The sequence below is a fragment of the Nomia melanderi genome, chromosome 2, assembly GCF_051020985.1.
Source record: "Nomia melanderi isolate GNS246 chromosome 2, iyNomMela1, whole genome shotgun sequence".
NCBI lineage: Eukaryota > Metazoa > Arthropoda > Insecta > Hymenoptera > Halictidae > Nomia > Nomia melanderi.
Genome location: NC_135000.1, coordinates 17,807,615 through 17,829,893, shown reverse-complemented (window position 1 = coordinate 17,829,893; position 22,279 = coordinate 17,807,615). Strand labels below are relative to the sequence as shown.

Genomic DNA, 22,279 nt, shown 5'->3' with positions numbered 1-22,279 from the left:
CGAGTCTATGTATGTAGGCTTTATTAATACAGACATTGTAGTTTAGTGGAATATAGAAATTGGTGGTTTAATAAAAAAGATAAAAGATAATTATTGGGAAATGTAGTTAAATAGTAGAGATTAACAGGTTAACGCATATTGTTTCTTATATTGAGTATATAGTAATTTTTATTTAACAGTATAGGTACATGTTCTTCAGTCGCGTATAGTACATATATGTGTAATATGTTTAATACTACGTATGTTTCGTTCTTGAAATTTAATGAAGTTAGTGGCAATAGGTTATAGTAAGAAATGGAAGCAATTTAGAACTTGAGAGAGGAAACATGTTACTATCTTGAAAAGTAAAGAACTGCATAATATATAAGTAATATTTCTAAGGGTACGACAGGAGGCATTGGCGTATTATATCAAAGAAATACGCGTCAAATAAATAGATACTCACTCAAAATTATTTACATTGTTATACGCATAAATAAGGATAAGTTATTGGAATGAATAGGTGAAATAATTTGATTAAAAATAAAATTTTTCTATCATTCTGCAAAAACGACGCTGTGTAAATTCAAATATGAAAATATAAAATTATTTGTCATTGCGTTCATAGATATTAATATTGCAAATAAAAAATATAAATTCTATACTTTCCAAGGTAATAAACATGGAAGGATTAATTATCGTTTGCATCCAACTGCAACTGTTTGGTTTCCTATTGTTATAACTGGGAATTTTGAAAACCTGTATTAAATTTAATTATTTGACAAATTCATTTTGGGTGAACGCACGTTTATGAACATTTATGTTATCGAAATGCACGCGTTGATATAACATAACTCATGCTCGCAAGATATCACGTATTATAACACCGAGACGTAAATATGAAACATTATAAAACTGTCATTTTGATAGTAAACGTTATCTAGCAGCAATTTTATGTGTAAAATCGAACGACGTGTAGTATGAAATACGTGTAATATTTTTCTTGTCAGAGATACTATATGGCTGTATAAAATTTATCTTGTATCATGATGAATGTATTACAGTTTATCGCGTTTTCACAAAATTTTAATTATAAACAATGATAATAACTAAAATATGAGAACTCGCCAAGAGTTATTCTGTCTGCGTACAACAAATCGAACGCAGTAAATATATTTCCGAAAATAATCAAGAAACAAACACGTTTCAATAAAATGTATTTATTATTGTATTTATTCATATGGCACTGAAACAACCATTGTATTTTTTTAAATCAAATTACTCATTTTCAAATTACTCATTTCAAATAATCAAATTAATCATTTTCTATTGTAGTCTTGTTTTTCTAACTGCATTCTTAAACATTTTAATTTGCATAAAGATTCATAGTTTACTTATTACAATAAACCGAACTTCACGTCTAGTTTGATTACCTATCTATGATATCAAGGGACAGGTGAATGCAAAGGTTGAAATTGTCCAAAAAAATTTTCTATTCGTTCGAACGTGTACATTTATTTACTGCAAAATTACATGTTCGACCTGTAAATACAGAATGGGAATGGGTGTCCACGCTGCTGGCACGGCAGCAGGTTGGGGCCAGGGATTACCTGGGGGACCACAGTTACCGCCACACCACGCCACGACGGTCACGGCACCCCCAGGGGTACAAGCCGCACCTCCCCCACCACCACCACCGGCACAAATGATGGCCTACCCGATGCAACAGTTCCAGGTAACCATTATTTTTCTTTGTCTGTTTCGTATACGCGTGCATATTTCGTTACGTACTATATTCTCTAATCGATGTAAGTGTACCTCGCTTTACGTGTCTCTGCATTGTCATCTTTTTGATTCACTCATTGGATATTCAATAAAATTTTAGCATTTCTTGTTTTAAATATGATTTATCTATATTATCTTAACAAAAAATATTGTTTTTACATTATACAAAAATAGATACGTTAAAGTGTATTACTTCTTTGTTGTGTGACCTTTTTCAATTATATAATCGTAATAAATTTCTTAGGACTGTTTAATAATTTCTAGAAGTTTTTAAAAGAAGGTTACAAAGTGTAATGGAAATTTGATTTAATTATTAAATATTATGATGTTGTTAAAGTGATTGAACATTCTGTTCAATATACAATCATCTAAATAAGATTTGAAATCGTACCACTATATACAGGTATTAATTAAATATTAATTGCATTTCGGTGATTTCTTTTTACAAAATTGAGTACCTAAAAATGATTGGATCAAATTGTGGTAATAATTCTACAAGTTCTAGTCTTGGCTTTTTTTCTTACAAAATATCAAAGTTATTTGAGGTGATTGAATGATGTTGACTGCAGAAATTTGTGTCATGAGTGGCTTTCTAATAAGAATGTTGTTTCTGATACTGTAAAATATAGCGTACCTTGCATTACGTAATGAATGTCGCACCCTGCTACTATTACACGCATAAATTTTACGGATCTCCACGCGATCAGTTAAAATCGATAGCTATGCAGTTTCATCGGTCAACCTTCGTTATCCAGTGTCAAAGTTTAAACATTTGTCGTAACACTTCATTGTGTGCTTTTTATTTCTGCTTGATCATTGGTGAATGCTATCAAAATTAATGCTTTCGTAAATACACGTCCCCCAAGTTTACTAATTTTATTTAATGTTCACAGAAACTCACAAAAGGAAAATTATAACTTAATGTTGAATACAAATTCTTTATGTATAAGTATAATTACAGATTGAAAAAGGTTTCAAGCTTATTATTTTGAAGAATGATGGAATATAAAAAGAATAATTGATATTTTTTTATTAGTTATTTAAATTAACAACATAAATTTTGATAAAGAGTTTTGTATAATTTATTTATGAATTTTGTACTTAGTTACAGTAATTAATCGATTGATGAAACATATTTGATTCCAATCTTTGCCAGCTTTATTTCAGTGATTATTTATTTACAACTTTATGTAATAAAACATAAATAATTGGCGGATAAAAGAACTGAGAAGGCTAATAGGGACATTAACTTCGGTTGGTGAATTGGACATATAAATCAGAGAGAACTGTGTGCGTAGGTGAAATAAAAGTGATCCCTGTACAATTTCCCCACGCACAATTCAAATTCTTTTAGAAATTCACGACTTAGTGTTACCATTGTATATCGATTGCGTCACATACCTTTTTAAACACAATTGCTCGAATTCCTTAATCTATAGATCACAATAAACTCTTATTCATTCTCCAGTACATTCAACGACATTAATCGTAAAGAGGATGTACTATTCAAATTTTTATTGAATGTTTAAAAAAATAAATAAACAAAACATATACAAATAATTAAAAAACAAAAATAATTATCAATGATATCACTGTTTCAAGGAAACATTAACCATAAAAATTATAATATTGGTTACAATACAACAAAAGTTTATAGAAATATTTTGTATGTATTATGCATTATTAATGTGAATAATGAACATATACATGTAAATTTAGGGGATTTCTCATAAACACTGACTGAATCAAATGTAAGCATGTTTGTGTAAGCATATCATAATTATCACGAGTGGATGTTATACAGGTAAATCTATTGTGGATCAGACATTTTTTTTCATCTTTTTCTTATTGGCATCAATAATCAAATAAAATTAATTTACATTTCAAAAGTAATAAAATGTGATACTCATATTTGTAGATACCTATATTCCTCCGTAAGTGAAAAGAGTAAAATATAATATCAAAATGAAATATCCACTCGTTTTATTATACTCTGAACATTACGTAAACATTTGATCATTTTTCTAGAAAACTGCAAAACAAAAATTCATTTCATATTTTCAATTAATTTCGTGCAGATAATTAGTTCAAGGTTTTTCTTGCTATAATGATAATTACACTCCACATGTATGTATGTTTGTAAGAAGAAGCGTCATAATACACATTCTTTAACAAATATGTGTTTATTTAAATTACTTAATTAATATTTACAAAGTAACATTTGTTTTTGAACAAATATATATTAAAAAAGTTCGTAAAATACTAGATATTAAAAAAAAAGGAAAATCTGGTAACGAATCGGTTAAGTTTTAATCCTCAATACAATCTCAAAATAAAAAATCATGTGGCTTATGACGTTTTGCCTTGCATATATACACACCAAGCTTGTCACTTATTTTCATTTTACATAAAAAACACCTAGTAAAAGAATGTGTATACCTTTTTAATTTTTAAAGAACAGAAAATAATATTCAAGACAACATAAAAGTAATATTTCTGGCCTTATTCTTCCATTTGTTGATATTTAATTAGAAAGATGCATTGCGTCTTCAAAATTCAAAATTTTATTTGAGTTTGATACACATTACTTATTCAAATACGTATGCAATTAAAATGGACAAACAAACATAATTTATTGTAGTATGATTTAAATTAATCCTTAGGAACATAACTCTTACAATAAATCAAATTACGTCTCAAATCTTAGGAGTACAAATATTTCCAAAACATTTGAAGTATCCTTTTGCTAATTCCGTAGTTACAACTTTACTTTGAGTTATCTTACTTCACAGTTTACTTTTCATTAAAACCTATTTATTTTGAGAGGTTACATGCACCATTGCTATCTATAAATGTCATTTATAATTAATAGCAATCGACGAATCATGCTGAATGCAATCTCCAGAGTCAAATCATACAAGTAACAAGCATGAAAACTTCACCACCATCACCATCTCCATATTCGTCTGCATGTTGTTCAATGTGCACAAATATTCGACGGTGATACAAACATGGCTGAAGTACACGCTTATTGCACTTGATTTGTTTGAAATCGAGTATCTCGCTGGATTTTCATCGAATCATTGCAGTATGAAAAAAATCTATTCGAATATACAACAATCATTTGATAAATATAAATAGACCACGAAAAATGTAAATGGATCAATTATATGACACAGAAACATAAAAAGGATGAATAATATATAAGCTGAAGGTATAATTTGTATTAAGAGAAACATATGACTTATATTTCCAAAATGAAAATATTACAAATAAATAATTACAAGCCTCGAGCGTTAACGAACACCAGCGCTATTTTTCTTTTTTAATTCTTAGAATGCGAATGATATCAATTGAGTGAAAATACCATTTAACACCGCATTGTGAGAATTAAAAAATTAATTTTTAGGATGATATATCCTGTGGAACAAATTTTTTTTTAAATCGGTCTTAAAGGGGATCCTAATTTTTCATTAAATACTTTCTACTTCGTTTAATAAGTCATTTCGATTTCGTTTCAATTTTTTAAACTGATGATTAACAACCAGGAGAGATACTCGAAGTCATTCAGGGAACTACTTTTATTTACATATTTCGGTTCGCAGGCACAGTGATCGCTACACCTATCATCGCACGGTCTGGCTTATCCTTACTTTCGAATATCTATTTACATCAAGAAAACTGCATCTACGACCTGGCTCAACCTCGAATTGAAGCAGCGAATTGTCGTTGGAGTGCGTGTTTTTAAAATGGGTACCATCATTCCGTACGAAATGCAACTAAACGGAAGAGAAAAATGTGCAGGGAACAAACGCAGAAAGAACGAACGAGAATCTTTTTATGTAGATTTCCCCGTCGCCGGTATTTCCGTTTCGATTGCCCTGAGCCATTAACCGTTTAAATCCACAAGAAAGGTTAACTGATTGAACACCACGATCGCATGATTCATAAGATATTTACATGACACTGACAATTTTCCTTCGCGCGTTCTCATTAGTCAAGGCCAGACAAACACAGTTCGTGAAATAATATCTCCGTTAATTGTTCACACTTTCACAACTTCCGGGAACAATTGAGGTTGAGTCACGGTAAAGGTAGATTCAGATCGATTAGTCTCCTCGTGTATAGAATGTGAAGACATGGAACGAAAGATATAGTGTGAGAATATGTGAGAGAGAAAGTGAGAAAGTCAGAGAAAAGAGAAGATCAAATGGCTTTATAACTAAAGAGAGCTAGAGATTGCGTGCGTATGAGAGACGAGAGGAAGATAACGAAAGAATGAAGAAAGAAAGCTAGACAGAGAGAAAGAAGGAGAGGCAAGAATGATCGTGTGAAAGGGAGAGAAAGAGAGAGTTGTTCAGAATATTTCTATTATTTTCTTAAAATTCGGACCAAGACTTAACCAGCGTTTGTGTGTTCAAATGGTAAAGTGTGTTCTTGGTTGCGGTCCAGCTAGCGGATGAGGACTGGCTGACGCCTAGCCTTCTAGTGTGATGGTAAACAAGTACACCCCACCAACAGGAACATCTTCTACAGCAACAACAGTTACTACCACCACCATTATCACCACCACCACCACCACCCCCACCACCACCACCACAACAACCAACAACAACCAAAATATTTTCATCACCATCGAGGGCACCGCGACAGCAAAAGCAACCAAAATCATGCCGGTAGCGGCTTGACGAAACATAATATAAGACAGTGAGAGTAAGTTGATCAGCAAAAATAGTTAACGACCACTTAGCGAAACGATGGCGAGGGAAACGGAAGAGGATGAGAGAAATGGAAAAGGGAAAGAGTCGAATGGTCTTATCTATAAATGTTTCTTAAAGCAACATAAAAAAGAAGATTAAAAGAAAAAAAATGACGAAGAAAACGAAGAAAAAAAAAGAAAGTAAGAAAAAGAGAATACTTCCACGCTCCCCGCAGATTCTCACGTCCAGTGTAACCGGCAATCTTTGAAAACGGGAAAGGATGAATGAATGAATGAAACTGGTACCGTCATAACAAATCGGAGGTATCCTCTCGTCCAGTCTGTAGGATAAACTGTAGTGTCTCTCTCGGCTTGAATTAATAGATAGCGTTGCCGTCACGGTAGTGACAAAAGCTTCAGTAATGAAACACGAATTCCGGGGTACGTGGACCACCATGTGATCATCGAAGACCGTTCGTAGCGCAAACAGTCGATATTTTGTGCGTCGCGGCGTTCGCTAACGGCTGATTACAGCGCGGGCGGAGACACGAATCGAGACGACGCGTGGGAGCTAAGCTCGTTATTCACACTTCCCGCCGTTAAAATCGAGACGGTCGAAAACTTCTGACGTCTCCCGAGGATTGAGGGGGGAAGCGACGGAACGCTGCTAGGATACCGACCCGTAACCCGGATTCATTATTTTTGTAGTTTCGGCTTTAAAGAACAAGAGAAAAGAAAGATGAACAAGCGAAAGACGCAAAAGAGCGGTGAAACGCGTCACTCACTTAAGGAATGACGGTCGCCGAGGAAGCACGCGCGATCGCGGTTGTATAAATCGATGAGTACGAGGAGTACGAGAGAAAGAGAGCGAGAGCATTATTAAGAAAACAAAACGACAAAAAAAAATAAAAGAAGTAATACACAAAAATTCAACAATTAGCTAGTTAGGTAGGTATGTTATAATAAAACGTTACTCAAGGGCGATTCGAAATTCGGTGGCAAGGGCGGAAGCAGACCTCCACGAAACAAGGTTGAAGAGTTCCGCGTTCCTAGGGGAAACTGTTGAAAATGCACTTTTCGTACAACCACTTCGACTATCGTGAACCACGGGACTGATAGATCCATGTGTCTTAAATCCATTTTTCCCGCCACTGCGAGGACTTCCACCCTTCGGTTGTTACATTTATTATCGAACTCGAGGCCAAAAAGACAAATCATGCACCCGAAGTCCTTGCGGATGAGACGACGAGAGCCATTTTTATTGTTCGAATTTGATCCTTCTAACGCGGCGGTTAGACAGTTGGATATTTTTATAAAAGATCAGCCGCATGCGCCGAGGGGTGTCGACCGATGCTCGGCGCGTCGATCGCTCGGTTAAGGCAAAAAAAAAGGAAAAGAAAACGAGAGAGAAAAGAAAAGAAAAGAAAGTGAAGACGACGAAAGTGACGAAAGAAAGAGCCGAAACGCCGATCAGGATAGGGTGTCCGGTGATCGGTCGACTCCAGTAAAACGTATCGGGTCTACCGTGGTTTTTAACTTGTACTCTAGATTTTTATATACCATGCATACCATAGAACCAAAGAGAGAATCTCTACTTTAAGACGCTTAAGCAATAAATCATTAAGCTTAGGATGACGAACAAGCCGTTTACCCCCGTGTCTCTCTGCTGTAACTCGCTCACGGCTGATCGGCTTACGAGCTACGAATTCGCAACAACGAAACGGTATATAGATTTGAAAGAGAAGGGACATGGCGACGGTTGAACGATTTGATCAAGAAAAGGGGCATCGGGATGGGGGGAAAGAGAGAAAAGCAGAGGGAGGGATAGAGAGAAAGTGAAAATTCATTACGGTCTGTCCGACGTCCCGAATTTCGACTTGGCCAAATCTATCGATGAATACAACAAAATGGAAACTAAGTCGAAACAAGTGTAAGTAACGAACATATAAGCATGTGTGGTAAACCTCGCGCGTACCTACGTGCGAGGTAACGGGATGAACACGCGAGTGAGTGTGCGTGTGCGTGTATACATGAACGATAAAATGAGAAATTATAACACAAGCGAAAGACGAGAAAGAAATTATACAATTCATAGATAGACACAATGCACAAAACAGCACGAAAGTTAGATTAGATGCATCGAGTTCCTTCCTCGCGGATATGTATCCTGTCCTCCAGATCGAGTCTTTGAATTGTTGCCACCGTGTAATAATCGTTGCGTCGGGGTCATCCGGTGATTAAACTGTTGCCGAGTAGTGTGAAGAGAGAGGACGCGCGATTAAAAAATCAAAACGAATGGGGAGATCGACGACAGTTTAAGGTGTGCGACGACGTGGGCGAGTCAAGGACATGCTCGCCCGTTTAATATATCTGGACTGTGGTGTTCCCCCTGTTCTTGCTCCGCGCTTGCTTTCTTTCGGTTTTAATCACGTCTCGGAACCGCGTAAACGTTATTCTTTCCGCGTTTTCTCTGTTCGACCCATCATACCTTGCCGATCGCACTGTGTGTTGGTGTTTGTACAGTGTCTTTCGATAATGAAACTGTCTCATCGTACGAGCGCACATCGACGGATACAAAATCCATGAGTATCGCCGTGGTACAATAAAATCCGTAGAATTTAGACGAACGAGTCGAAGAGGAATGAAAAAATAAGGGGAACGGAACGGAGAGGGAGAAAGAGAGAAATGGACTAAATGGTAACAGTTAAGGGAGGGGGGAGCAGGAGAGAGAATGGGAATGGGGGAGAGACAAAAGCGATAGACAACTTTGTTACTAATCAAAAGATAGACGGATCGTGCTTTAAATGAATCAAAAGCGCTCAAGAGTTTCAAATCAAAAGCGTTGATGATCAAAGACCGATACAGCAACGGCTCGTGTGCCGTCGTGTAGCAATGAATAGAAACGAGATAGCATCGAATAACGGAGGGATAACGTAATCAAACAAGCTCGAGGTAACGTTAGCGTTTTAGAGGTTATCAGTAAATTTACTAATTTTCCGAACGATGCGATGCGTAATACGTTGACATGGATATAAAAGGTGTGCCTTCAGTCCATCTTGCGGACCACAAACGTTTCGTGCCATTAATTCTTCGTAAACTAATGATTGTCCTATTCGATGGAAAAGAAACGGGCGAAGCGTTTCCGTGTCTGAAACATAATGCTTAAGTATACAAATTCGGAGACTACGCGTGATTCGATAATCCCTTAGTGTCTTCCCAGTAAAATAAACCCGACAGAATTCGAGTTGAACGTAGATTATTCTCCATTAATTATACATCGTTCAAACTTGTTCGTTCGGTTTTATTAATGTCTGATCACCGAAACGTGAATCTTCAACCTTTTCAAGCGTTACCGTTTTAAAGTTTTTCCACGAATAGCTCTTTGTGCAATGGCAGATGAATTACGATTTCTGAGTTAAAGTTCTCGTTTCGCATAGCGGCGGACAAAGGAAAGTTTGATACGATGCGAACCAAATATTTGTAATTTTTCAATCTGAAATTACAGTTTACAACGGTAATAAAATGTTCGTGAACACTAAAGTTCACATGTTCTAAAGTAATTTGAACAAAAAGAACTATAAATATGTGGTCTGGTTTAAATAATGAAATGATAAAGAGGCTAAGTGGACAAAAGTAAATTTAGTTAAATATTTTTACGATTATGTTCGTTATATTTTCAAACGTCTTAATATTTCGTAGATCTTATTAGTAACATTTGGTATGCCCTACGTTGCTACTGTTTACAACTGGAATCATATAATGTTTATTCATCCATCTTCTTCATCACAGTCGATCACAATAAATTGTAATTGTTGACTTCATTGGTACATTATTATCCAATTCTTTTCAATTTATATTTTTCATCGCTTCTTCATTTATATTACCAAGACAAATGTTTAATTTTTCAAATTATCATTTTATCATCTCTTTCTAAAGTTTTCCTTAGTATCCCAGATTTAGTTAAATTAATTTCTGTGCTATATTTTTTTAATTTAAAATATTTAAAAATATTAATTTGTTTTTTCTATCTCTAGTTATTAACTACCTAATATCTACAATATTAAAAATAATGGTTCATATAAGTTTATTGTTTTATAGTTTTCTTATTGCCATGTAAAATATTAATTAATATAAAATTGACTTCTTAGATTTTCTAAATACAATCATATAAACAAAATAACATCCACACCGTACGTAGTTAAAAAATGTTCCAAAACTAGATGGTAGAAATTACTAATTAATGTGCACAACTGTTAATTTTCAATTTTTCTATGTCCGCCGCAGTACGTTCATTTCTGGCAATATATCGACGAAAACCCGCTATGAATGAATCGAGAGATTGTACAAGAATTAAGAAATTTTTCACCGTGTACCTAAAACATAAGAATTGTGGCCCAAGATCAACACCAACATATATTTCAACCGTATTTCCGTCAATTGTTTTGTAATTGATAAATACGAGGAACGTAAGTGTCGTTTGTCAAACAAAAAAAATAGCATAAGAATACAACGAATTACCGGAAAATTCAATTATATATCACGTAAATGGATAAAAAAAGAAAAGACAAAAAACACTGAACATAGCGAAACCATTTCGTTGCTAAATTACCGGCAACCTGGAATACAGTCGATTTCGATTTCTCGGCACAAAACGTGTGAAACTAACGTGCAGCCTAACAGGACACGCTACAAGTCGCGAGGAAGAGACGAAAGAATTATAAATAAAACATATACATACACATAAATGCAAAATATATACCAACGTGCAAAACAGCGACGAAAAGCTGTTATTTTAAATCGTCGTAAGCGAAAAAAAAGAATAAAATGAAAAAGAAATGTACGCGAGATGAAATAGCTGTTAAGGAACAATATGAAAACATAAGTGAAACAAAATATCGTGTACATTATTAGTTAGGTGAAAAAAAAGGAATAAAAGTATAGGTTATTTTTCTGAAAGATAGAACGAGCGAGAGGAGCGGGAAAAGGGCCATTTGTAAATGAGAGGCAAGGGTTGGGATACGCGAAACGTATGCCGTATTCAACGGTTAGCCCAGAAAATAAAAGGAACGAAGGTGAAACAAAGAGAAATCGACATTACGTGTTTCACGGATCCAGCCCTCGCGTCTTTTGCTCGTATAATCAATCCCCATTTCCAAAAAATCCGCCTCTCGGCTCGATTCCACTTTCAAAACGGCGCGAAACGGAGCGATCTCTCGCCGCTCTTTTAAAGAAACCGCGGGGATCCTCGTCTTGTAAAAAGTATTTAAAAAGAGGAGGAAAAAAAGCGAAAAGAAAGCGTCTCGAACACCGAGACGCGTCTAGGAACCTTACCATAGCCTCAAGTACGTTGTCTAGGTAATAAACCGAATGGAGCTAGCCAAATGGGAAAACGGCGCTGCATTAAAGGGAAAACCAAAATGTAGTGTAAAGTGATAAATAGGTAATTAATGTAACCTGACCGAGTAGGAGGTAAATACGGGGTTTCGGAAAGTAACGATGACGAAGCGGATAAAATTGGAGCCGCCGCGAAGGAACGTGTAAAAAGCTTAGTTAAAATGAGAAAGGATGATCGCCGAGCGAACGGCCACGAAAGGGGAGCGAGCGCGTGTGCAAAAGTGAACGTGAGGTTAGAATGTATGCGAGAGAAAGAGAGAGAGAGACCGAGAGAGAGAGAGAGAGAGAGAGAGAGAGAGAGAGAGAGAGAGAGACCAAGAGAGAGAGAGCGGGAGAGAGCGAGAGAGAGAGAGAGAGAGAGAGAGAGAGAGAGAGAGCGAGAGAGAGAGAGAGAGAGAGAGAGAGAGAGAGAGAGAGAGAGAACGAGAGTGAGCGAGCTAGAGAACGCGAGTGATACATCAAATAAGAAAAACAAACAAAATGGTAAAATCCATTTATGGTACCTAAGTCGTGTGCGTAATCACGCCCAAAAGAACAGAAACAACAATGTACACTCACATGTTACACGAGTTACGTGCACGCATTGCACAAACCTACACATATACACCTATGTAAATACACAGTTAAACGGAGCAGCACACCGTTACGCGGCAGCGTAACGAAAAGAAACGTAGGCGACGAGGAAACTTAGAACAAACAGCTCTAGACGTAGGTTGGATCTAGTCTAGCTTGACCATCACTAGGTTAGCGAATACGACGAGAAGAAAGAAACGTTCATGAAACAAAAAAAATGAATAGTGCAATAACTATATCCGCAGGTTACATCGCAGCACCCTAAAAACCGCATATGAGAGCATAAAACACGTGTACACACACACGCGCGCGCACACACATGTACTCACACGTCCATATGGAACACGTTCGCAGAAAGAAACACAAGTAAATATATAAGAAACGAGTTGTGGCTGCTGCTGCTGCCTCTATTCTTCGTCCGTGCCTCCGAATGTCGCGGCTCTCGAATTTCTACGACGTTGTAACGTGTGTACGATAGCGCGATTTTCGTCATTTAGGCGATTTTTATCGTCGCGCCGTTTTCAGCCTCGACGAGCGCTGGCACGCCGACTGTTCTCGCCGTTATCGAATCACGACATTTCCGTATTACCACGGCCCAGTTCCTCACTCGCCCTTTTCCCCCGCTCCCTTTGCTTTTCTTCTTGCCGACACATCATCGACACCCGTTTTCTTTACCGTCGCGCCACGAATCCCACGTGACGCGGCGTCCCCCTTGTAACTTCGCGAAACTCCGTGGGTTCAGCGAGTAGCTCAAGACTAGCGAAGCCTGTTTCGTCTTTGATACTCGTCAGCTGACGCTCATCACCATTCCTCTTTTTCGAAAGTCACCTAAAGCTATGACGTTACACCATAGGAATGGATATGAGATGCTATTAACCAATTATGTTACAATTTAGTGTCCCTTGCATCCATGGGCGTAGGAATAAAGGGATGTAAGCTTAGCTTTTAGACGATATATTGACGACTGGATTTAATTGAACGCTGTCTCACCTATGCCGTGCAATTTTCGAAAGTTGTGATCCTCGGATTGATACTGCTAAACGTCTGCTCTCGAATCAGAAATACTTGTTTTAATGTACTAGAACTCCTGTGTATGACATTTCTAAAATACAATTTCCTTTGAATGATGGATATTTGAAATAAAAAGTATTGCATTATTAAGTTTAAATAGTTGTCTTCTACTTGTCCTGCACTCTTGTGCCCTTTGTTTTCAACTAGCTCAAGGAACAATGAATATTTTGTATATTATTAAACAGAAATGAATAAAAAATATCCTAGAAAGACTACACAAGAAGAAAATGTCAACAGTTTCTCTCTCTAACTCGAAAGACTTAACGTAAATATCCGTATTGATCTGTAGTTTTCATTTTTCGCAATTAACGGTTGCAGATCACGCACGTACAGCGCGAATCCGATCAGATCCGTCAGCAGCCAGTTCCGCAAAGCTATACCTTTCGTCATCATATTCTTATGGCCATACCTGCGTCCTACTCCGTCGAACCACCGAATCACTCTATAAATAATGATTTTCTACACAGAAGGATTCTCCCTCGCGAAGACCTACCAAATACGATAAACCGACAATCATTGATGAAACATACAATTTAGAGACGTGTACGTGCTTCTTTCACCGTGGACTGACTAAAGTAATTAAGTTCCGATATGCTTTCTCGCGAGATCTCGAACGATTGATAGATGGAGGGACTTCGGTGGCATCGGTGATGAAGGAACCAGAATATGCTACTTTCTTTTTTTTTCGGTCGATTACGCATATGCCGCTTACGTGTATACAACGTGATGTGAACATATCATTGCGCGATTTAGCGGAACGAATCCACTAGCCCTGTTAGAATCTGTAAAAGGGGCGACGGATAAGAGACTTTTAACGCAATATCTCGCGTACCTTGACCACCTATAAAACTATCTCCTCTATTTATTATGATACGGAAAATTATCCGGAACGGAGTTACTTTAACCGCGATAGACGAATGCGATATTAACAAACGTTCTCTCTTGTGCACTTTCTTAAGCTTTCAATGTCGTGAATATTTTAAGTGAATTGTGATAATGCGATGTTAAAATAATTTTAAAGATATTATTGAAGTTTGATAGAATCGGAAGAGTATACAACTTTTCTTACGAGAGTTTACTATAATATGTACTGATTATATTTCTTCGCCTAGAAGAAAGTAATCATTTTCGTTACATCGTTGACTAATTTTCGCGTGTTTTAACGATACATTTTTTAAGGATCTTTATAACGAGGAATTAAAGAGGCGTAAGTCTGAAAAACTATTCTTACCTGTTATCGAGGGTATTTAAATTGCTTTTAGTGCCGTATATACAATGATTTCACCTGGACAAAAATGATATTTTTCGTGTCACAAAAATATCGGAGATATTTTGAATGAAAACAAATGGAACATCCTGTGTAACTGATGATGTAAATCCCAATATGAAACGTATATATTACTTTTCGGTTTATAAAAATAAAATAAAATTTGATTAAGTAGGATTAGAAATATGTATAAACTACATTTATTTCTCTTATAAAAGTGAAATTAATCATGCGATTTCGTCAGTACGAAATATATATTTGGATACTGTTTATTCTGTAATTAATGCAGTAAAACGTATGTTAAGTGGATTCTATTATTTCATATTGAGAGTTCCTTCAATCATTCGCAGATATGTAGGCGATACATACCTATCTTACCGTCCTGCAAAGTGATACTATTTACATTTGTTTACAAATGTTAATCTGAATATTCGGGAAGGTAACATTACCGCTTTCACGGTTAATAGGCAACAATTAAAATTTTGTACATACATAGAATCGTGCCATCTGTAAAATAAAAATTTAGAGGAAGACCGTGTAGAAAATCGTGTCAAAATTATACAATGATTAATTAGACGTTTTAACATAATCATTACTGCTTACGCACAGCGGATCGAAAATTTCATTTGTCTTTGCAATAAAGGAATCGCCAAGTGTTTATTGTTAAACACTTTACATTTTATTACTGAGAGCATTTGTAATATTCTATTATATTAATCAAGTCAGAGTTTAAGAATGCAAGGAAAAGGGAAAATTATTTTCTAGCGAAAGTAGAAATCATCTTCAAGATGACATTTTAGTATTATTATGTTTAAACGTAGAATTTCAGAGAATATATATAATCTGAACTTAAGTTCGCACAGTAAAATCTTTCGTATCCGAACTAATGGAGAGATATATGTATTCAAATGAAGTAGATATAATATTCTTTTCATTTCAATGTTTAACTCATGTTCAACCTCAGTTTTTGTAAATTACACCAAGAACATATTATTTTACACAAAGATCTACGGTCTATTTATGACACGCTATTTTTCCTGTTTAATTCTTTTGTTGCCATCATCGTTGAAACATTTAACCCATTTCCAAGAGTTAATGTCTTTCTAAATTTTATTTCCGAAATAATTATTACGTGTTTTGTTAGAAAGAAATTCACCCTCTATTTAACTGTCTGTATTTATAACAAGTAAAGACATTAGTTGCTAGGGGATACTCTATTTTGAATAACAGAATTTTGGATCTCAAAGTATATATTTGTACACTAGGTATTCGGATACGAGAAACTCTACCGTGTCGCGTGTTTCACTTTTACTATTTAAATTCCAGCGATTCGTACGACAGAACAGATATAACCAAAATTCGCCATGACTGAAGCTGCTCTATAGAAACATGCAGTTTCCTTCGGCCAGGGAAACGATGCAATAGCGAAAGAGTTTAGTTCAAAGTCAGTCGCAACTTAACTCGCTTCATCGATCAGGAATTAAAATCGGTGTAGGAGGGCAGCAGCTACGCTACTTTGGATACCGATACAGAGCACCGTGAAAACAGTTTAGCGTCAATAAGACAAGGATGTATAAGATGTTGCACACAAATGAGAAGAAAGCGAAAAAGTAGGAGCCGTAAGCGAGCATACTTTAAAGTAACATATGTATATGATCATATATATTACAAGAACAATAACAAAAATGAGAAAAACCAACACGTGCATCTGTATGTGTATACATACATACATCTATTACGTATATGTATATATACACAGGCGTATAATACAAAAACCATGTATATTATATATACATACCAGACATAAATGTATAAGAGAATAACATTAATCGATGAGAAGAAAATAACACACGCGCACACAGCATACACACGCGCGCGCGCGCGCGCGACACACGACACGCTATACACACAAACACATATACACCTAGCAAGTATATCGAGTATAAGCGTAGAACACGAAATCGAGAGGAGACGACGTCGACGTCGGGATACCCGCGTGAAAACCTGTTAACGCGGGACACCCGCAATGTACTGTGTTAAATACCTTTTAGCTGGTAAGTGACTTCAAATCATTGAACCCGTAACTCATAAACGAAATGGAGGTGAAAATATTGTGGCTTGCCTGCCGGACCCCCTGAGCCCCACGAGAATACGAAATAAATAGGTCTGTCGCGTAGAGAACAAGAGCAAACTGGGAAAGAGTAAAACGAACAAAAAAAGAGAGAGAAACACGGACAGAAAAGATTTAGGCATGTGGTAAAAAAAAGGAGAATGTGTGTGTGTTCCGCGAGTAGTGTGAGTGAACGAGAAAAACGATTAACGTGTGTCGCCTGAGAAAAGGATGGGGAAACCGCGAAAAGAAGGGGACAGTACCTACTTCTTAACCCGTGGTCGGCGATCTCGTTCGATCCTTGGTACCGTTCCTTCGTCGTTTTCGCAGTTTCTCGTGCGATTCCACGGCGTGCGTGTTACACGGGACCCGTATTATTGTACACGTTATGGGTCGCCTTCTGAACCCTCACCCCAACCCCCCGGCGCGGTATGCGGCATATCACTCACGACCGTACGCTAAGGAGTAAGGTGCCTTTTTTCACTTTCATCGTATGTATGTAACTTTTTCGGGGTCGAACGAAACGTAAGAGAACCGAGGACAAAAACATATGGGAAGATCGATAGAGAAAGAGAAAACGAGACGAAAGCGATGAAAAAAAAAATTAAGAAGATAGAAAGAAACGTAAAAGGGCAAATAATGGCATAAGAATCGTGTGTATCGATGTACCGCACGACTGTAAGAGACACGGCATATGACGGAGATCGAGGGAAGGGACCGGTACAACGTCCATCCAACGTGCATCGTCCGACAACATATTTTTATTTAAACAAGCGTTTAATGAAGAAAAAAACGATCGAACTAGTAAAAAAACGGGTTCGCGGTAGATCCTCCACGTTCCACCGACAATGGCCCGCGGGGTCCCATGGCAGCCTCTTCGCATATACACTTTTAAGTTAAGGCGATACGCAATCGCCAGACACAAACCGAAGAAGCAAAACCTTGTACACTGTATATGTAATTTGTACCGACGCGATATAGGGGTCGTATTAAGCGATAACGTATCAGGAGCGCGTGCGCGCATGCATACACGACACACGTAAATACATACACAGCCATACAGGGAAACCTATACACATATACGCGTGACACATGCTTACACCATTATAGTGATACGCGCATGCACACATACATGGACAACAACGCAAACAATGATACAGACCTACACGTTACTACTATACGAATCACAGAGCGACATTTACCTAGAAATATAGATGCACACGTGCACGAGTACATAGGGGAGGGGAAGTAAAAAAAAAGAAGAAAAGAGACAGATACCTCCAAACAGACAATTCTCATGCGATATAGAAATGGAAATTCGAGACGCCCTGGGACGTGTGTGAAAGGAAAAAAACGTGTATGATATTATATATACATGACCTAGTATATAAAATATAAATAATGATGAATATAAATAAAATATATACATATAAATATAAATATAAATATATAAATATATATATATACATATATAAATACTATGAAGAAATAAACAAAGTATAAATACGAAGGAAGTATATAAATGAGAGTATAGGATAAAGAAAAAAAACGCTTAGGCTTAAGGATATAAGATATTATTATGATGATGTATGGTTGGTTTATAATGTAAAATATATTATAGAAAATGTATGTTGTTACATTCATTCCTTCCCCTTTTTGGAATGTTTCGTTTTAAGGAATAAGGTACAATGTTTGATATAATTAAGTGTTTTATCCTCCCTTCCATTGAACAAAATTGAGATTGTTTTTCATTTCATTTGCAACAAGTATATCCATGTGAAATTGTAATTGGTCGTATTAAAACTGTTCGTATATGAGTTGATTTTTATTCAGATCGAAGGAAATAAACGTTTTTGAACATACAATGGGTATAATTATTAATTGTATTATTCAAACCAAAGATATCCTAATATTTTCTCGCTTACCAAAATAATCTTAGAACTACACGACACACAAGAACAAAAAGTATATTGTTCCCTTAATCAGCTTTGCAACTTTATTTTTCCTGTTCGCATAGCTGTATATATCTGTAATCAAGATACCTAGTCACAATGAATATACGATAAATTATTATTATTTGATACAAATCTAAAACAGATGTAATAAGTTTATTTGGACATTCAAGATCTTGTAGATTAGAAGTAGATTATGTGCGCAACACGAACAAGTTTTTATAGCTTAAAGACGAACGACACAATCGAATCATAAATTTTACGTGTCCTGGAAAATGCTGCACACATTCCATAATTCTCTTGTTACTTATCGCACTAATTGAGATTGTTATCAATGAACAATTAGCACTGTTGAAAATTATACACACACGAAGACAGCATTAGTAAAAGTGTCGTTGTAGAAAATAATAATAAATCTATTTTAGAGTCTACTTTTTTTCAAATAATATACGTGTAGTTTTTAAAGGCGTAAAACAGGTAGGTGTACAATTTATATTATCATTATTTATGATAGAAATATATGAAATACTTTTTATTTGTCTGCAGTTTTATACGTTTACAACATACATACAAAGTTATTTTGAAGTATAATCAGAAATTTGCTTTCAAAGTTAATAAATCATTAGTATTTCTTACATCTAAATTTCTGTAAATCATCTGAGATTTAACTACAAACATTGAATAATTACTTACTAATAATAATAATTACCTGCATAATCATTAAATGACAACCGTAATAAAAGCACGTACCATCGATTAATACAATAAATGAACACACTGAATGTTGGACTATTTGAACTCTATGCGTAACACATGCCGTGAAGGAGCTCTCGTAGTGAAAAAATTCAAATGTATTGAGTACATTGAAATATACCTGTATCCACGTGTATTGTGTTACTTAATATTGACCGAATATAGAAATTAATACGAATGCTTCTCGCGAACATAATAATATTATCTTTTCTTTAATTGTCATGTCCACCTCTGTAGTGTCGCGCGGTTTCTCTCGGTGGTCTACACTGGGTTGAAAAACCAGATCATAAAGCATCTTCACTGAGACGAAACTCCTGTCAGAACCTTTGATGTTAGCATTCTTAAATTGGTAGAGTTTTATATACCTACTACTTATAAGCATCGTTACCGCTTTTTTGTGAACGTATTCCCTCGTTCATAAGCATCAAAGCGCCTGTTAGAATTATTAAAAAAAGTGATACTCAATCATATAATTTTTAGTATAAAATATTGGTATGTTTTATAATAATAAGCATAACTTCTCTGATATACAAACATTGATGAAAACAACGATCTTGTAGCACAACGGATATATTATGTTATGATGATTATAATATGCAGATGAGAAGAAAATTTAATTATTTTACGCATGATCAGTAAGATTTATATTTCAATGACATTTACAAACTTCTCCATTTTCTTTCTACCTTTACTTGCGTATCTCCAGATGCGTGAAAATGTATTTACAATACATCGATTTATTTCTGTTTAATGTAAATCTGTTCTACAAACAATACAATGCATTCTCATTCCATAAGTATTATTAAAAATAAATATAAACGTCCGGTGTAATTAAATGCTGCACCGTTATGACGGTAGTAAAAGTAAAATTACTCTCCAGATTTTACTGTTATAAACCCACTTAAATATCCGAGACAGTTATACTACTGCATGCCTTTACTTCCATTCGTATAGCGAGTTCCGGCACTAGCAATGATATTTTAATAATTATGAACTGTCGATGAAGAAATATCAGCGTAATTAAAATTACCAATATCACGCGCCAATGTAATGCGATAAAAATGAACCAACTAACGAATACGTTCATAAGTTCTATAAAAACAAGAAAAAACTACAAGTAGTTGGGTTTTAATTTTCTGATTACCGGTTATTCGTTATCCCAAACAACAAAGAATATCGCTATTTCTTTCGGGATACATTTTCAGAAACAATTTCTTATTAAATGCCTCTATCTTCCCTAATTTTTCAAATTCATTTAAATCTATTAGGAATTTTTATTCTAAGGCATTACGACAAGGAAACTCAAAATATAAAAGTAGATTTTACACTAAAAGCATACTGTAATATACATTCATTAAACATTTCCTTCCCCATGACTATTATAACTTTTAGCAATTTTAAACACACATTATGAACAATCTGCATGTTTCAAATAAGGTATTCTATTTAAATCCGTCGTAATAATGAATTTCAAGCGTGCCCCTTAATAAACGTTCCCCGGTGTTCAACATTACCCTAAAAAATGGTAACATCTGTACTTAGAAGTGAGCAACTTGTACGGACTGTAGACGTATACAATGTGCACATTCTCGCAAATACAAATTGTTATGTGGATATATATCCGGAGGGACCTGCATTCGCCTCTACAAGTAAACATACAGGTCCGTACATATCGAATACCCAACGGACGACATAGCATACAAGAGAATAGCGTAGTATAAAGCATAAACTACAATTAGCGGTAATCCGCGTGACACGGGCATGGCACCCTTTGCGCATATTAAAGCATTAGCTACCGAGTCATACGAGCGAACCGTACATCATTTCAGGACGTAGCCACGTCTGCCGGTAAAATCGTTAAATTTACGAAGAAACACGACGGGCCCGATACGTACTGACTGAATATTAGTGACACAACACAGTGCAGCGTGCACATGTGTACACCAGCGCACCCCTACATCCATAGTTGCACACACCGTGTGCATTGACATTGGTGCACGGCGAGAGCGTGTGCCTTCCCCGGAATCGACCGGAACAAAAAAAAACTCAACAACTGGGATAAATTACAAATGAAATTCGATAAGAGTGCTGTTTCTGTGCACGAAGAAAGACGTAATTCGGGATTATTACTTTAATGTAATCTTCTGGGCTACGAAGGAAAAAGCAAGATACCAATGCATTAATCCCCTTTCTGACGATTTATTTCGAAGTAAACGTGCTTGTTTGGATGATTTTATTACACTGTGCGTATAATTTGTATAACATTGAAGCATTTCGATTTGATAGATTTATAAAGTAGTTCGCAAAGTTTGATTTTGTGGGTATTGGTAAACAAGATGAGTGATGGTGATTGGCTTGAGGTTGAATGATTGCGTTTATGTTTAAAGGAAGAATTTATAAGGGATGTAATTTGGAAATTAAGGTGTAAAATTCGTCATCTTGTCCTTTTGATTAGCATTTTATGTTTTTTCGGTAATATTCAATTCTTTTGATCAAATTAATATTTAGAACAGTGATAATATTGTCGTTCAGTGCAAAAGCATATTTTTCATCTGAATTGATTGATCTGTTTTATACATCTCAAAGTTGGCAAGTTACTTGAAGCTTATTTAAGCATTTAAAGCAGATTAACGAGCACGTTTCTTTGACAACATAACTACTTAGACTTCCCGGTGTACTTATAACGAAACTGAACG

At 35.7% G+C, this 22,279-nt stretch overlaps 1 protein-coding gene across 10 annotated transcripts in view; it reads left to right on the top strand.

Moving 5' to 3' along the window:
• The window catches only part of LOC116433576 (cytotoxic granule associated RNA binding protein TIA1), a 715,860-nt gene extending 702,262 nt beyond the window's left edge, over nt 1-13,598 (top strand). For all 10 annotated transcript variants that reach the window (XM_076374164.1, XM_031991797.2, XM_076374169.1 and 7 more), the window contains 2 exons: nt 1,534-1,714; nt 6,217-13,598. In XM_076374164.1, the coding sequence (XP_076230279.1) occupies nt 1,534-1,714; nt 6,217-6,258 (223 nt within the window). In that variant the 3' untranslated portion in view covers nt 6,259-13,598. The remainder of the gene's footprint in view (nt 1-1,533; nt 1,715-6,216) is intronic.
• The last annotated feature ends 8,681 nt before the right edge of the window (nt 13,599-22,279 follow it).